This window comes from Phoenix dactylifera, chromosome 9 (assembly GCF_051530095.1).
Source record: "Phoenix dactylifera cultivar Ajwa chromosome 9, Ajwa_hap1_PhDact_Kaust_v1.1, whole genome shotgun sequence".
Lineage (NCBI taxonomy): Eukaryota > Viridiplantae > Streptophyta > Magnoliopsida > Arecales > Arecaceae > Phoenix > Phoenix dactylifera.
Genome location: NC_143198.1, coordinates 6,897,266 through 6,916,152, shown reverse-complemented (window position 1 = coordinate 6,916,152; position 18,887 = coordinate 6,897,266). Strand labels below are relative to the sequence as shown.

General features: G+C 40.8%; 1 protein-coding gene across 1 annotated transcript; it reads left to right on the top strand.

Annotated features, from left to right (window-relative positions):
- The first annotated feature begins 4,912 nt into the window (after window positions 1-4,912).
- LOC103710530 (caffeoylshikimate esterase-like) lies at window positions 4,913-6,214 on the top strand. The gene has a single exon (XM_008796286.4). It carries the CDS (start codon window positions 5,184-5,186, stop codon window positions 6,162-6,164), a length of 981 nt encoding a protein of 326 aa, XP_008794508.1. The 5' UTR covers window positions 4,913-5,183; the 3' UTR covers window positions 6,165-6,214.
- Window positions 6,215-18,887: the final 12,673 nt, after the last annotated feature.

Below are 18,887 nucleotides of genomic sequence, written 5' to 3'. Positions count from 1 at the left end.
GACCCTGAGGGCAGCTGGAACCAAGCTGAATTGGTTGGCTGAGGTGTCAGGGATTGTGCTCCTTCGAAGGTGGCCTGCAAAAGGTTCACTTGTCAGAGAGTGTCTAGCGAAGGACCCTTCGATGCCTAAGTCAGAATAGATAGGCAACAGTATGGAAAGGAGAAAACTTTAGCAGAGTGTCGCTCTCTGTGAGTGGTATTGCATGATATCTAACAGTGTGTACCTAAGGTCCCTTGGACTGGCCCTTTATATAGGAGAGTCAGATTTGTCGTTACCTAGGTTGACGTGATGTGCACTAGTCGCTAGGCAGCGGCTAGTCTTATGGCTACGGCGTGGCGTTAGTCCGTATAGGCAGTGTACGACACCGACCGCAGGTTAAATGCAGAGCTGCCGCAATGGCCAGTCGCTGTTACAACGGCCGATTGCTAGCGTTGTCAGTCCTTGTTGGCACGTGTCGATAGGCCCCTCGGTCAGAGGCGAGTTTGCTCACAGAGAGGTCGATCTTGTTTGAGGTTGAGGTGTTCAATATTCCCCCTAACAGGTACCGATATGAAAAAAGATTGATTTATCTTATTTGATATAGCAAGGAAAAGATTAACTACATTCCAAAATAGTAAAATATCAGATAAAAATTCTTGAAAGATAGTTGTATGACTCAAGATCCTTGAGGTTTGCACTTCTCAATTTCGAAAATTCGTAGAGCTAGTCCAAGCTAATTTACCTCCAAATTCCAAGATCCTTGAGGTTTGCACTTCTCTTCTCACATGGCACTCTTCTCAAGTCAAATTTCAGAGATAAGCTTGAGCAAACTTGATACCAGGTTTCTCCAAGCTCTCAAACCTGGGTCCCAATCCAAGGCACCTTTTCCAACTTTGTCAGTTCTAATTAGGCCACGAACGTAAGCCATTAGCTAACCGAGTCGAGTGGAAGCTGACACCCAACCCACTGCCCCTATTAATTGATGTATTAATCCATTAGTATCATACAACCGAGTAAAGTCGTGGAAGACAGCTCATTGTGAAAGAAACTAATCACCTTACCTATAAAAGAACAAAGAAACAGGATACTCTCATATGCTAAAAATTAGTGAGTTTAGGTTGCAGCTTTTAGTTGGCTTTCATTTACTCCAGGTTGCAACTTTTAGTTGGCCTTCATTTACTGATGGCCCCAGCTCAGACCATTGAGAGCCAATATTTTTCTTGGCAAATATTTCAGCTCCTTCTCTGATTGGGTAGGCGAGGGTGGTTTCCTTGATCGAGATGGGAGGTAGGATGTGTACTTTTAAGTAACATACGCATCCCAATTTTCAGCTAATAATGATAATTGACATTTTAAATATCATTCCATAGAGCAATAACAAGATTAGGTATGTAGGTAGAATGTTAATGTTGAAGCATAGTAATTAAAAAAACAAAAAATTAAGGACCTATTAGGTATTGCTTTTGTTATCTATTTTTCTTTCAAAAATCATGAAAAATAAACAAGCCTCAAAACAATGTAATACGAACCATGTTTTTTTTCAAATTGTTCGTAAAAACTTTAGAGATTTGGGTAGCAAAAATTTATTGCTTATATGAAGAGTAAAAATGAAAAGAATGAATGGTAAAAATTTTGTGCATGTGTTATTTTCAACGTCAACCTCCATACGATATTTTACTAATTGGTAAAGAAATAAAAACATCAATGGTACAAGCGAGTGTGATTTCCTTGATTGAGATGGAAGGTAAGATGTACTTTTTAAGTAACACATCATTTAATAGAGTGATAACAAGATTAGGTAGAATGTTAATGTCGAAGCACTGTTTGGATTGCTTTCATTATCTATTCTTTTTTGAAAAACCACGAAAAATAAACAAGGATAAAAAACATGTATTACAAACATTTTTTTTTTTTTAATTTCAAATTGTTAGTGAAATCTTTAAAGATTTGGGTAGCAAAAATTTGTTGCTTATATGGAGAGTGAGAATGAAAAGAATGAATAATAGAAATTTTGTGCATGTGCTATTGCCAACATCAACCTCCATAGGATATTTTACTAATATGTAAAGAAATAAAAACAACAACAGTATCGGTGTCGTCACTGAGCTGCATGAAATGTGGCTCACAAAGAGCAAAGTGGACATGGTGTCCTCGACATACTGCAGAGCCCTTTAAATCAGGTCTCACTCTAGCTTGTAACGTCTTGGGTCATTGATGGGATGGCATGCAATGTAACCAAGATCAGGCCAATTAACTTTGCTCAACTACTTGGATTCAGATTTATGAATTCCCTTTCATCAAATGTCCTTTTTTGAAAGCTTGTCTCTGATATTTTTTTTTTCACACTTTTCTATTGCAAGAAATCAGTTGCTATCACTCATGACTTTTGAGTTTAAATTTTTTTTATGGGTTGATCAATTTCTTTTTATGATTGGCTTGCCTCATATTACCTCTCTACCATTTTCATCCCGACTCAAAATCGTCATTAGCACTCTAGATTTATATTAACTAAAGCTTGATGCAAAGTTATACCTCCGTATTACTTCTTTTTTTTTGCTAAAATACCTCTGTATTACTTCTTCGTTCATGTTGACAGCACATTGAGGACGCATTTGATTTGTGACCTGAGATGGAATTGAAATTAAAATGAATTAGAATCGAAATGGTCATATCTCCTGATGTGTTTGGTTCGTGACCAGAGTAGGAATCGAAGTAGAATTTGAATAGAAGAAAAGAGTGCGGATTGGATTTTAGAGAATCGGGGTATTCTTATTTCTTTCTAACAATCAAATAATTGAAATAGAAGTATTTCGAAATCCAACTTTTTCCAACCAAACGTATCTTGAATGCCTTAAAGCTGTGCCGTAGTGTCAAACAAAAAGATCCAATTGAATGAAGCTTCCTGGCCTAGGAGAGAGGAGAAACTGAAAGGCTGAACATAAAAAGGCTTTGCATACCAGGGGCCAAATCAACCTTAAAGAGATTTGGGGCAGCCCTTGTGCTAATAACACTAGTTTCCTTTTCATATTGTACGTAAAGAGCATACAAAAGTTTGAAATGCAAGTTCTACAGGCAAAAGCTGATCAATGTCCCTTGTCTGCTTGGGATTAATGCTTGTCGCACAAGCTGGTGGCTGGTTACAGGTGCAAGCAACTGGCGACACCACTTAAAGATTAGTAACTTTTTTTTTGCTTGGCCAGCTATAGATCAATGGGAATTAACAACTCAGAAAAATCCATACTTGCAATAAATGGTGAATTAAGTAATTCCAAAACTGAAGTGCGGTCAGGCATAGCTGTTGGAGAGGATGGCTGTTGAAAGGATTTGTCCAATAGAAATAATTAGTGGGAGAGAAAAGGATTGATTTAGATACTTGAACCTAAAACCTAAAGAATTGAATTTTTAGGTTGTACGTACTAATATGTATATGAAGACGATCGACCTCCTAATTGGACATGGATTCCTCATATCTCCTCAACAAGTGGTATCAAAACTATTGATGATCTTTAGCAAACTCTGCAAAATGGCAAAGACATAATAGGTGGCTCTTATGGAGAGTAGAGTCACGGTAGTCACAATATAATGAGCGGACGCGGTAAATGGACTTAGTTAAGCATGGTTCTTTTTTTATTTTTTTCTTTTTTTGCTAGGAAAAAAGGGAAAGGAGGGGGGGGGGGGGGGGGAGAAAGGGACGAGCCCACCTCTGCGTAGCATCTCCCACTAGGCCCCCATTCCACCAGGAGAATGTTCGATGCGGACAGAAATGACCGTGTGTTGGGCACCCCGGCCGGTTTTACTCATACCCTTCCCACCTCTGGGCCCGACTTGTTACCCCTCTACGCTCCGGCACGGTTACTTTCCATGTAAGTACGTTACACCTGGCACCACCGAGGCTATCAGCGGACCAATAAGCCCTTCCAGACCCCGTGTCCAAGCAGGGAGCATCCGATCTCCACAATTTAATCGACGTCCGCGCGTTTCGAACTTGGAACCACTTGGTTGGAAGTAAGGCTCAGTTCCACTGAGTTACCATCTCAGTGGCTTAAGAATGGTTCTTAGAAGAGAGAACTCTTGTAAGGTATAATGAAACATGGCTTTTGGAGAGTGGATAACTCTTGGACTGAAGCAGTGATATGCTATGATGAAGCTTGGCACTTGAAAAGTAGATCTTGGACTGGAATGGTGATATACGTGCACTGCACTGAAAAGAGCAATTGTGCTCAGGACCTGATTGCAGAATAGTTGATTGGACTTGAGAGGGAGCTAGAAATCGGCACACACGCGTGTGAAGAGGGAGAATGCATGCAGAATAAATATTGAGAGGTAGAATGATTGATATAGATGATTTGGCCCAAATCTGATGGCTTAAACTTTTAAGTCGAGTTGGCTTTCAACCTGTTCATAATATTTGATTTTCTGAATTCTTTCTGAACTTGTGAGTATGCATGCAACACGTTATGTACGTATGGGGGTTGCAATAGAATCTTCTGGGTATTTCCGTTGGGAGTTCACCAGAACTACACAATTAGAGAGGTCATTTGTGTGTTATTTCGTTCGCAGACCATGCTGTCTATTGTATGACTTTAACTTTCATAGCTATTTCCAATATATCCATTTGAAAGCATTATTTCCTCATAGTGGGCATGGTTGATACAGACACGTAGAAAGACTACCACTCTTACTTGAAGAATGACAAAATGGGACAATGATAACTTAAGAAATCCTATATAATCTTATCAAGCAACATCTTCTTATAGGCCAATACTCATTTCCTTCGATGGGATAACTCCTTTTGCTTTTTCATCCACGAGTTTTCTCTAGAATACGCATATATTACTTTCAATGCCAATAAACAAATATAAATGTTAAATCAACAAGATGGCCTACAAGAATGTAAAATATTGATACAAGATACTAATTTCTTTGATGCTATCAAAGTAAGCAACCCAAGTGGTATTCTTCCTCAAAATGCCTGTCTTAGAACAGAGGAACCAATAGCTCTCAAAAGTCTTCTAGCTTTTGGTGCATGTCTTTTTCTCAAGCCGTTCACATTGATTAGGCCTAGAGATTATTAGGCCTTGGGTACTCAACGCCCCCCCAACACTATTGAATGCCAACGTTGAAGTCCCAAACACTCAAACAAGCACAAAAGGCGCCTGGCTTCATCCCTTGAGCTCAATAGCAACACTCCCTCCTTTAGCTGCATGAATCATCCCATACTCCAAGCCAACAAGAACTGCCCCTATGGGGGCCTCACCAGGGAAGAGTTCTACCAGAAGCACCAACTCCTCCATCAAGAGGCCTTCATGCTCAACGGGCACAACGGGAAGATCTTCACCCAGACTTGGCGTCCGGCCTCGCCATCGTCGGAGCTCAAGGGCGTCGTCGCAATGGTCCACGGCTACAATTCCGAGAGCAGCTGGATCTTCCAGCTCACCGCCGTGGCCATCGCCAAGCTGGGGTTCCTGGCATGCGCTCTCGACCTCCCTGGCCATGGTTACTCCGAAGGCCAGAGAGGCCACATTCCGACCATCAGTCTAGTGATCGATGACTGCATCCAGTTCTTCGACTCGGTCCGGTTAGCCTACGGCCGCCTCCCGGCCTTCTTATATGGCGAGTCTCTGGGAGGAGCCATCGCCATGCTCGTGTACCTCCGACAAAAGGCTAAGTGGGACGGGCTGATCCTAAACGGCGCCATGTGCGGCGTCTCAGCCAAGTTCAAGCCGGTGTGGCCGCTCGAGAAGCTCCTGCCATTGGCGGCCCTCATCGCGCCGAATTGGAGGGTGACCGTGACGAAGCCTCTGGTGGACATGTCGTACAAGGAGAAGTGGAAGAGGGAGCTCGTGAGGAGGAGCCCAAGAGCTCAGAACTACGAGCACCCGCCGGCATCCACGGCGTTGGAGTTTCTAAGGATTTGTGAGGAGATTGGGAGGAGGTGCGGCGAGTTGGAGCTTCCCATGCTGGTGCTGCATGGCGGAGAGGACTCGGTCTGTGACTCGGGCTCGGCCGAGCTGGTGTACGAGTTGGCGGGAAGCAAGGACAAGACGCTGAAGATTTTGCCGGGAATGTGGCATCAGTTGATTGGAGAGCCGCAGGAGACCGTTGAGCTGGGATTTGGGATCATCTTTTCTTGGCTTAAGGACAGGGCCAAAAGAGCTTCTTTGGCTTCCTTTAATAATTATTGATCAGTCCATGGATTCTTATGATGGAAATTATATATCTTGAATTAAAGCAATGTTGTGTTGTATGAGTTAATTATTATATTATAGTTTGCATGAATATTTGTGCTAAAAAAATTATATATATGAAACTATTTAATATTAATGATTTTTTGACCTTCTGCTTATGTTTTTGTTAAGAAATAACGACCGAGGTGTTTTAACTTTTTCAATCGTTTGATTGGGTTGTTTGAAGGTGGCATAAAATTGGTGAATTATTTAATTATTTGATTATAGTTTGCCAGAATTTTTGTTCTCAACATGAATTTATTTAATATTAGTAAGTTGTTTACTTTTGGCTTATGTTTTTGTTACAAAATGAAAAACGAAGTGTTTTAACTCTTTTGTTCATGTGATTGGGTTTCTAGCTAGTTTGAAGGTGCCTGTGATAAAACTGGTGAATTATTTGTTTACTTAAATAAAACTTGCATGAATTTTTGTTCTCAAAAAAGTTATATAAATTTATTTAATATTAGTAAATTGTTTTTGCTTGTTGCTTATTGTTTTGTTAAAGAAATAATTACTGAGCTGTTTAACTCTTCTGTTTCATTTGATTGGGTTTCTAGTTTGAAGGTGCCAGTGATAAAATTGGCAGTCGCTAAAGATTAGATACTAATGCCATCATTCAGCGACATGCCTTCATCCTAATAATCAATGGAGGAGTTCTGCATCTGCCCCACTAAGGCATTAAGTGAAAAAGAAAGAAAGAAAAAGAAATCAACTCCAACCTCATATAACTTTCCTAGGGCCAAGAAAGAATAAAGGAAATTAAGTCTTGGTAATCTCACCTTTGTTAGTGACCATCTGCTTTCTCCAGCAACGACAACATCTGTGGCTAAGTTAGGAGTTATCAGAGGTTTGTTCATTGTCTCAAAATAGAAGAGCTATATCTATCAATAATTTTGCTGGCGCTGCTTCGTAGGATGATTTATTTTTATCTTCGGCTGTGGAGACGAGCATGTTATAATGTCATGTTCACAAGCTCGTTCTCAAAAAAGTTGTTTTTATTTTATACCAAAAAAAAGAGGATTTTATTTATACTTCAATAGTTGTTAAGGAATAGATATATCATAGGACTCATCGAAAGGTCATGAATTACATCATAAGTGCGAGTACCAAATGAGAAATTAAATTGCACAACCCTCCATCACCTTATACTAATTACATAGTTCTCAGATGCTAGTTGTCTGATGATTGAAGTGTCATTCTCTCTCATCATAGCTTTCCCAAAGCCTAAGGAGGCTTAATCGACTCCTCGAAGGTGCTTATTCACGTGCAAGCATGGAATAGACTCAATTCTGCTCGTGCAGCTAACTACTGCAAGTGACGGAGGACGACACCCTCAAAGATCTCAAGTAATTTGATAAGACATATGTTCATTCTGGTTTTGCCGTATGAAGCATGGCAACAATTATTGTATGGTATAGGATAGTAGTTGTTAAACTTAATCCTTATGGAAATCATAACTTATCCAATTCTAGCATGCTTTGCTTCCATTCAATCTTTGAAATGATCATACAGTAACCAGTTACTTTCAGCTGTCATACTTGGGTTCAGGGTTTACCATCAAATGCAAACATGTATGTTGTGAGAAAGCTCATTAACCAGGCTCCTGCTTTGGCCTTCAGGAACAAGTAAGGATATGAAGGTCTAGAGATCTATGCACACCTCAAGCCTTTTTTTTTTTCAAAAAAAATAAAATAAATGTTATTCCTCTTGTTTTGTGTTTTGTGCGGGCTTGTTAGAATTAACGTTGTTTCTTGGATGCATTTAACCCACTACAAGAGCATGTAGGCTTGAACCATATACAAAGGTCTCGTGACCTAGCAACTTTGACCGGCCTAATATTAGATTTGGCCAAGAAGTAGGACTAAAATCAGATCGAATACAGTTCGAATACTAGTATATCCATATTCATTTTTGTTTTATTTGATGAATACATATACAGATACATATGTTAGTCGAATGTAAAAATTTATTTTTATATTTATTTTAAATGAATATGGATACAAATCGGATACCAAAAATATGGATATAAATACGGATATAAATCGGATAATTAAACTTTATGAGCACGGAATCAAAGATATTACTAAGTGGATGATAAATCAAATTAATAGCATGTTAATATGATCATTTATTTTAAAAAAAAACTTTACGAATGCTATATAAAATTAAATAGGATTACAAATGGAATCGGATATTCGGATACGAATAGGATGGTTGCCGATCCATATCTATTTTTCTTTAACGAATATGGATACAGATATTAATCGGATGCTTAAATTTTTATCCATATTTAGATAGATTTGGATATGAAAACGGATCAAGATGGATATTATCTGATCCACTTTCATCTCTACCAAGAAGTATCAACCCACCATTCTTCCTTACATAGCTCTTTTTGATGAACATGGGAGCCTTTTTTTCTTGCTGACATGCAAGAAATCTGATATAACCATTGTGGCCAAATGTGTCAGGAATTGTTACTGTCATATGATAGACTTACACCCAATAATCTTCATTCTTGTTGCTTGCGAACAATTTAATCTGGAATTAAAATCCATGATGGCCATGAGAAATGCAAGGCGGACATGTTCATGGTCTTAAGAACATGTAACATCAATTCTTGCTGGCATAGTTTCTAAGGTCTATTTCCATCTCTCCTAAGTTGTTGAGCTCGTGATGATATAACATCAATTGGCAAGCTTCTTGGCTTTCCACGTGATATGCAACGAAAACCTTTATTTCTAACTACGGAAGTTTAATATGGACCAGGCATGTACAAGAGCGAGCAGGAAGGGTCATGTGTAAAAGTCTCCTTCCTTTGGGTAGTTTGTAATGTTGAGAAGAGTTTTTGTCCCACATTTTTTGTGTAGAGTTTTTTAGATAGCTTTATAAGCATTCATATCCTATACATGTTCAAGTAAGATTTTAATGAAAATTTGTGGAGGAAAAGTCAATAAAATATTAATCAAAAAGATTGACACTTGGACACGTGCCATGTGTAAAATTCAGATTGGCTATGAATTTATTTATTTATTTATTTTTATTACACTAATACAGTTTTTTTTTTTTACAACATAAACTGCCAAGGCAGATTTTATCAGTTTTGTACAAAAATAACTCCATGAGTAGTTATGTTTTAAACAGATACTGTTCCAATAGTTGTGTTGGTTCAGAATTTAGTTCTGGTTATAAATAGCTAATGTCCTTTACAGATTTCCGAGAACTTCTTCTTTTAAACTTTTTATTCAGTTATTCTGAAAAATCCTAGTTTTGCTGGCCAGGATTTTATTTCGGTTTTGTTATATTCTGGAGCGAATTTGCTAGAACACCAACAGCAACATAGTGGGGGTAAAATTTGCTTAAGGACAATATTATTTCACGCTTTAAGGCCGGTTTCAAATGCTATAGATTCAACATAACATTATAGTTTGGACAAAGACGATCATTCCGGCTGAAGTTGACAAAAAGCATGCCTCTTTTCACGCTGGGATCTTGAGCGAAGAGTCCTCTTCACATGTATTTAGCGCCTTGTTCATATTTAACTAAAGTCTAGCTTATTCTTCCGTTTCAATTACTCATAGATACTAGGGTACTGGGTCTATGTTGGTTTTTGGGCCTGGTTGGGCCGTCCATGATGGGCTAGCCCGATCAAAATCATCCAATATGCAAATGAGAGAGGGAATAGCTGAAGGAAAAAGAAAGAAACTCCCAAATAGTTTCTCCCTCTCTTTCCCTCTCTTGTCTGTGTTTCTTAACACCATTCATTTCCAGACTCTCCACCTGAGAAAGTTTCAGTATTCTAAAGAGAGAAACATTAAGGAGCAACTTTATTTCGTCATTTTCTTGCACGATAAGCATTTGAATGGTGATCTTTTGTGTTCTTTCTATTGTGATTGAATGCTCAACCTTGGGTGCGTTTTAGCAGTGGATAAATGCGTGGTTCAACCCCTCATAGTCTTGAAATTTTCACTTTTGTACTCTTTCAAGATAACTCACGATACTTAAAATTCTATTTAATATTTTTTGGTTCACGATCAAAATCAAATTCGGAATGAAAATCGAAATGGCCATATTCCTCGATATGTTTGGTTCCTAATAGGAATCAGAATTAGAACAGAATTTGAATACTGGAGAGAGTAAGCATTGGGTTTTGAAGAATTGGAACATTCTTATTCCTTCTTGAAATTGGAATGAGAATGGGAAGATTGTATGATGGTTAATTTACAACATTAATTTATAATCCACGATTGTTTTGCTTCAAATCGAACTCTAGAATAACCATTCGAGCTACCAATAACTTTTTTTTTAGAAAAACAAGCTATTTATAACTTTCATTCTTTTATTTTTGCTGAAGCGGACGTATCATACACGGCGGGTATGAATACATCCAAAAAGATCAAAAGATAATAAGATCCGGAGCGCATCAGATAATTCCCTTTCCTCCAGCCAAAGGGTCTCCCTAGAATGGTTAGCCACAAAGGAGGCTATCCAATCTACTGCCCCGTTGGCCTACAGTACACATGCTTTGCCTGAAAGGCCATCCCCCCACTCACCATCGCCCGAACATCCCTGAGCAGTAGGCAGCTGTCGCCCACCCCAACCCGCACTCTACTGGATCCAGCCAATAATTGTTACTGAGTCGCCCTCCAGCATTATAGCACATGCTCGCAATAAGCGTCGGGCATAACTCAAGCTGGACAAAGCTGCCCTCAACTTCGCCCCTCTGACCGAGATGTCAAAGATCTGGCATCCATCAGCCACAAGCACCCTGGAGTCCAGACCTCTGATGATGAAGCCCGCCCCTCCCCTACTCCCGTCATCCAGTACACAACCATCAAAATTTATTTTGAGGAAACTCAGGGGTGGGGGCTTCCAGGTGAAGAACACCGTGTGAAATGCTCTATGAGCAAGAGCGGAGCCCCAAGTGTCCCGAGCTATCAAGGATTCATCCGACAGATGCGACTGAATAACCTCAATTGCCTAGCTCTGAGTCCGCTCAATCATGAATCGCGGAGGGGGACAACTCTCACCAAACGTCCAGGCATTCTTGGATAACCAGATATGATATGCCATATAGGTCACCACTATAGCTGCCTGTCTGGAGCGTGGTGAGGCTGTCCACCATCTGGTCATCACATAAAGGATGCCGAGTCACGCCGGCCTCCCAAAGGGACTTTGGCAAGCTCCCAGATCCTCCTCGCACACTGGTGCTGGAACAATGCATGGTCCACGAACTCAACCACCTAGTGCAAGGGACACTGGGAATGGATCTCCAAGCCCCTACCACTTAGGACCCTCATCGGCAGCCTGCCCTAGAACACCTTCCAGAGAAACAAGGCCATCCTTGGATGTAGACCAAAGCGCAAGACCTAGGCGCAGTCAACCCCTGTGTGCTGCATACTCTGGAGAAGGCCGAAGATATCACCAACCCTGACTCTAGATCTGCATGTCGAGCTCCATACCCGCACATTAAGGCAAAGACAAACTGGAACTGGTACTGACCGGATCCTCTCAGCAAATTGGTCACCAAACAACTGGGCTAAGTGGGTAGTATCCCATCCTGCCCCATCGGGCCGAAAGAGGTCACAAATCTGCAACCCTCTTGGGGTGTCGAAGCTGACCATGGTCGGCCACCACCCTACCGAAAGCGAATCGACCTAGGAGTCTCCCACTGTGTCCACGCTCTGTCCATCACCGATTAGCCACCTGCAATTAGATAAAATCAAAGGCACATACCTGTCCATCTCCCGCCACAGGGGGGAGCATCGCCAACTCATAGTCGGTGTCTCGCCAACCCGAGCTGGACCATACCGTGATGCCATCACTTGACTCCAAAAACACTGGGACTCCAGGATGAATCCGACAGCATGTCGGGCGATCAAAGCCTCTCTTCTCGATAAGAGAGACTACAGCCTCAGACCGCCAGCCCGGGTCGAAAGACAGATCGATTCCCAAGCTACAAGGTGCACCCTGGTGGCCCCCGCTGAGAGACCCCCATAGGAATCCCCGAAGAAGTCGTTCGATCCTCTCCAGTACCGTTTTTGGGATAACGATGTAGGACATGAGGTATACTGGCATGAAGCATAGGACCGATCTGACCAGGGTCACTCTACTCATTCGTTCTCCAACCCTCCAGCCGCTCCTAGACATATTGCACCACGTCGAGGCACTTGGACACACGTAATCTTCTTCCAAAGATGGGGACACTTAAGTAACACCAAGGCCCCTCCTGCTCTCTCATCGCAAAGAGTGCATGGATCTCCTGCCTAACTCGCAACTCCATACTCAGGCTGATGTGAACTTGTGAAAGTTCACTCGTTGACCAGACACCTCGCAATAATCCTCCACTACCTACTTCAACGCTCGTGCATCCCGCATCCACGCCCTAGACAAAAGAAGACAATCATCAGCAAATAAAAAGTGGGACATCGGGCAGGCCACGGAGGCTGGGACATAAACCTCCAGCTCCCGCACCCGACAGGCGGCTTGCAAAGAGTGGGAAAGAACATCAGCAAAAATAAAAAATAAGTATGGAGATAGGGGACATCTATGGCATAGCCTGATGGTTGAGTGGAAGAATGGCGACGACATGCCGTTAATCAAGATTGAGAAGGATGGCCTCGGAACACAGCCAAGTACCCAATCAATCCACGTCTCAAGAAATCAGAAGCTCTCCATCGCCTGCTTGAGAAAGGGCCACCGAACTCTGTCATAGGCTCGCTTCATGTCAAGCTTGATGGCCATAATGCATTGACACCTTGGAGCTCAATGCAAATCATAGTATTATTAGTGATGCTTCTCCCTCCAATGAAGCCCCCTATTCATGACAAATGAGGTGAGGCAGCAAGGGCTTCATCCTACCTACTAGGATTTTCACAACCACCTTATAAAGGGTAGTACATAGACTACTAGGCATGTAGTGGCTCGGTTCAGCTGCATCATGCCGCTTCGAGATCCTGGTGACTAAAGTGGCCTTCCAGTCTTCAGCCATGACTGCTGAGCTGAAAAATAACTGGATGGCCTCCACCACCGCCCGCCCAACAATACCCCAGTATCTCTGAAAGAAGAAGGGAGAAAACCATCGGGCCTCAGGGCTTTATCCTCCCCCAGTGCCCAAACCTTCCTCCTAATTTCCACCTCAGAGACTGCCCTAATTAGGATAGCGTTCTCGGCCACCCCCACCATGGTATCCGGTCGGGGGAGCGGGGTATTGCCTTGGACTCCACCATCCTCCTTCCATCTGACACTGAAGAAGTCCACCAATGTATGATGGATTGTGCTCTCCTCCTCCACCCGCTGCCCAGTCCCATCCCCCATGGAGCGAATGTTCCTCTACCTTCTAAAAATGATCGACCGGTGGAAAAAGCGGGTGTTCCTGTCACCCTTCTTTATCCACTGGACTCGAGACTTTTGTTTTCAGAACACCTCCTACTGCCGCAACAGAGAGTGGTGTGTAGCAAGCTTCCACCGACTTTCATCCTTCATTAGTTGGGTACACAGTATTTTGATCAAATGCATACACATATCAAGAAAAAAAACCGGACACATAAGGTTTTGGAAGAACCCAGTAACTAAGCCTCTAGAATTTTTACTTTGTTCTTTCCTCTTTGAATGCGTGCATGTGTACTTGTGTATTTTGAGACATTCAAACCACTAGAGTATATGGCACATGAACTTATGTTATGAAGGCCCATTAGCCGAGCTAGGCTGGGAAATATCAAACCCCTCGCTCTACCTCGAGCCCCTTCATATTCCGTATCCTACTGCTTTTTTGCTTGCTTTTTTCGATCAAGCATTCCTCTGCCTAGGTTAAGAATTCATAACTTGCCTACATACAAATGTCTGGCTATAAATTAAGAATTCGCAACTTGTATTTATACATTGCACAATGAAATGATAAATTAATATATATGGCTATCTGCAGCCTAATTCTTTAACTCTTCTGGCATGTAAGTAGTAAAAAATAAACACATTAAGTCATCCCCCCTGCTTCAATATAATTTGTAAATTGCCATTTAACCCATTATTTCAAGGTTGTGAGGACCATGGAAGAGTCTCCATGAAGGAGAAGATGGACTTCATTAAGTCATTCCACCTGCTTCCATATAATTTGTAAACCTCATGCACTAGATTAAATTTAGTATAATCCAGTTGGCTAGGAGGCACTGTTCTTCAACTGTAAATGCCTAGTTACATTAAGAACTTTGGACTGATTTTTGATGGGCTCATGAGGCTCAAACTCGTTGAAATTAGCAGTTGTTTCACTACGTTACATGATATGTTTAGTGATCCAGGTCAAGATATGATATGAGATTCTGAAGGAAAAGTAATTTGTATTTGATATCTACAAACTTGAATTAAATGCAGCTATATATCCGGTGAAAGTGGGTGTTCATGACTTTTCTTAGAGTTGTTAAACATCTCTAATAGAGGGAAAAATGGATCATCCAGCTCACAACTAAAAGGCCGTCAAATTTTGGCCCAGTAAACATCAATGATGGACGACTGAATCTTTACTCCGGCCCAAGGCCAGCTCGTCCTCGGAATCCCGCCGAAAGCTCCACCAACTCCAGATATTCGCCGACTCCCCTGACCAAGCTCTGGGTACCTCCATACAATCACCAACCGTCTCGACCAAGCTCGGGACACCAACCCCAGCGATACGCTCCGACCCTTGGGCTCGAAGCGCTCCTCCGAGCACATCTCAAAATCTGAAAAGCCGAGCTACTCCCAACATCTGCTAAGCCGACCTAGTCAAATGTATGACGCGACTATTTAATAAGCTCGGCCTCGCCAACGACCACACCCATGTGCGGGTCTACACCCACCTACGTGGCCGTACTTCGCTGCACTACCGTGTCATGTCTCCACGATCGCCAACAACAGTCAGACGGTACCTTGACTACTCCGGCCATACCCTACTGTGATTGTCAACACCCTACCGTTCTCAAAAACGGGCTGTACCATACGTCACCGGCCAGTGTGAACTGCGCGCCATCCGGCTCAGAGCCACGCCCCCTCATGATGAGGACTGACAGTACCTCCACCACCTCAGCCTCTTTACCGAGGCTATAAGTAGCCCAGTCAGGTAATTTCTAAGGGACCTTTGGCTAGACTAAATTTACCCACTCTAACTTGATCGTCGGAGGGCCCTCACCGGGAACACCGGTGAGGCTTTGTGCAGATCTGCGGCCGTCGCGCAGGAGGTGGCTCCTGTCTTCCCCTTTCCAGCACCGGCGGCTCCCTCAGCTCCACCGGCGTGATCACCCTCGGTCCAGATTTGAACCACAACAATCTCTATATGAACTTCTTGAGGTAAAATGATGCTATCACTATCAGGGTTCAAACCCTAGCGAGGGGTGCCAACCAGTTAAGTTAATATTTGTTGACCGTTTCAATATCAAATTGAGCAAGGCTTTACTAAGTTACTAGCTCAAAACAATGTTTCCCTGTTGCCAAAATTTTTGAAATATGATCGGAGATTGATGCCATCCACCTAAGATATGTCTCATGTCTGCATTAGCGAACATTTTCGTTAATTTAAAGTTTGAAACCATCTATTATAAGTGACAGCTTAGCACCAAATATTTTTTTTTAAAAAAAAGAAAAGCTGATTTTTTAAGGCACGATTTTTTGGGGTTGTAATTGAGGTGAGCTTGATAGAGCTCGGGTCAGATGAATCTAAGTTTGAAATTAGTTTTGAGCATTATTTTATTTAAAAAAAAAGATTTCTTACGGGGGATACGAGTAAAACTCTCAGAAAAACACCATGTCTCCGAATTGCCGATTCCATGGAATCGCAACATCGCGGCTTCTCTTTGTTCGCCGACTTCAAATCAAAGACAAGGTGCGCGCATAATTCCAAAGAAACAATTTGATTCCACCGGGTCCACTTTTCTGCCCCTCCTCGTCATGAGAAACATGGGATCCCCCAAACAACCAAACATCAAAGCTTGCTTTCCACCTAAAAAGCTACTTTTAACTTTTAAGTGGGTCCTACTTACCTTTGCGTTTGCCATGCCTATATTATCCTGTGGCTATGATTTTTTTTCTTTTTCTTTTTGGTGGGGTAGAAACCAAATGGTTATTGTTGTTGCTTTTGCTTATGCCCTCTCTTGTTCTAAAGCTATGAAAATCCATCAAGGATGGACCAATTGCATCAAGACATTTATCAAACAACAAAGGAAGTTCTAATTTGATTAAAGATTCCTTTGGTACACTGGTAGCAGCTGGCAGTCGCCGTACGTCAGGATTTACCATTATTGGGGTAGAGCTCCGGGCAACGTGGGAGGACTTATCTTATGCAAGGCAGGTACTTGGTGTCGAGCAGGTGCATCGGGAGAGGGATTCATCAGTGGTGATCGATTGGATCTGGAAAGCAAACAAGTATGGCGATGGTCATCCCCTCATCTGCGAGACCTGCAGACTAGCTCAGGAGATAGACGATTTTCAGGTGGCACATGTGTTCAGAGAGGCGAACCGGCTTGCAAACTGGATCGCCTCTTTTGTTGCTCGGCATGCCGGAGAGGTTCTTTGGACTTCAGCAATGGACGCTCGCTCCCTCCTCTCTATGTTCTTTACTTTTTCGTGATTTAGCAAGATGTACTCACGTTAGGGCTTTATAAATTACCGTTTTTACCCAAAAAAAAGAAGTTCTAATTTTGGTGACCAAATACCAACACACGGTCATTTCTGCCCGTATCGAACATTCTTCTAGCGGGATGGGGCCAGTGGAGGCTGCTACATGAGGATGGGCTTGTCCCTTCCTCACCCCTTCCCTTTTCTAAAAAATAAAAAATAAAATACTAATACCACCATCATGTCATTAGCTGCTGCTCCTAAAAGATGGATTTGATTGGGTTCATTAGTGATATAACTGCCCACAAAAAAAAAGAGTAACAGTAGTACAATGATATGATTTAATGGACTCTTTCATAGAAAAATATATGATTTAATGGATTTGGTGGGCAGCTATATTTCATGCTTTGTTCTCCAGTCTCGAAACTGGGACCAATAGCTTGCTTTATGCAATCTTCTTAAGTTATGGAAGAAAGGTTATACGCAAAGAATTTGCGGGCGCAGAGGATACATTGCAAGTTGGGATGGAGTATAAGTAGTCTTGGGCTCAGTTGTACAATGGTAGCTTAAACCTAAATCCAAGTCATCCCAAATTTTAGCTGGCATGCCTTAGTCTGTATTTCATTTTGGAGCATTTTCCTTAAAAGATAAGATTTATAGCTCCCTATATGCAATCAAGGTTAAACATTGCCTATACAAATTATCCAGATATTTATTTATATGGATTTTCAGGTCAAACACTTTAATTTATCTATACATGCTATGTGAATCAAAAAAAAAAAGTTATCTTAACCATTTCTTTTGGATTTCATAAAATTTTGTCATTCCTTTGTCTTCTCCATTATTATTTACATTCTAAGATTATACTTTAACTACTTGTAACTCCAAATCAAGCTTTAATTTATTTATTAACATACTACATATAAGCTCTCATGCATAGAAACTAGAATAAGTTGTACTATTCGCATGATTTGTAGAATTGTAAATTGAGTAATTAGCTTAAGAGGGGTCGAGCTAGTTCATTCATCAAAAGGGTAGGTCATAGATCTTGAGCCTTGAAATGATAATAATAACTTGTATAGCTTTGACTTGTTTAGTTTAATACATTCATTTTTCTTTTTACAATGGATAGTACAAAAGGGAATGGTAAATCAAATAATGTGAATGGTGATAGTGTGGTGTCAACTTTTAAGATAATAGTGCAAATGCCACTTAAAAACAATTAAGAGAATATATAGCAGTTAGATAGTTTTGGTATATATATATATATAGCTTATTCGCATACATATAAAAAGTAGGTTCAACAAGATTCAATATCAAAAATTTAATTCCATTCAAAAAAAAATTCAAAATTTGATGAAACTATAGAAACATCAAACTATAGAAACATCAATATGTACTTTTTTATCCTTTCAATTGCCTTTAGCTATTCTAGTATTAAACTCTTGAGAGATTCGAGTCTCCATATGATTAGTATGTCTCTATGTTATTTTAAATCTCTATCTAATGATGACCAGCTATATCCTTTAATCTACTCCCTGTAGTTTAAATTAATTTTTAAAGAGAGAAACAGAAGAAATGCTTCTCCTTAAGATGGGATTTTTTATTAATTACATCAATAATTTAAAAAAATATTGGAAAAGCATATGCATCTATATCAATATTTATAAGAATTAATTTAGCATAAAATTTTAATAATTTCGGACTGCACAATGCCCCTCTACTACACAACACTATACAACCCTCCGCATACAATCATTTCTCGTATCGCTGTACAAAAGATTATATAGCATACACATGAAAAATTTCATCCATAAACAAAAAAATTAGTATAACTTGAAAGAATTGGTACAAAATAAATAGCCAGTACCAAATGGCCCAAGAAATTTTGGATATGGGAGCACATTAATTGTAAAAATATTTAACAAAAATAGATTTAACTTATTAATATTAATTTAAAATATTCGATATAAAAGGAAAAAAAAAAAGTCAAACAGAAATAAATAAAGCTTTTCCTGATCGCTAGAGTTTACTAATTACAGTGGACCACCTGTCTGCCGTCGATCTCGCCTTGGACATTGTACTTTTCGAGCTTAGTTTTCC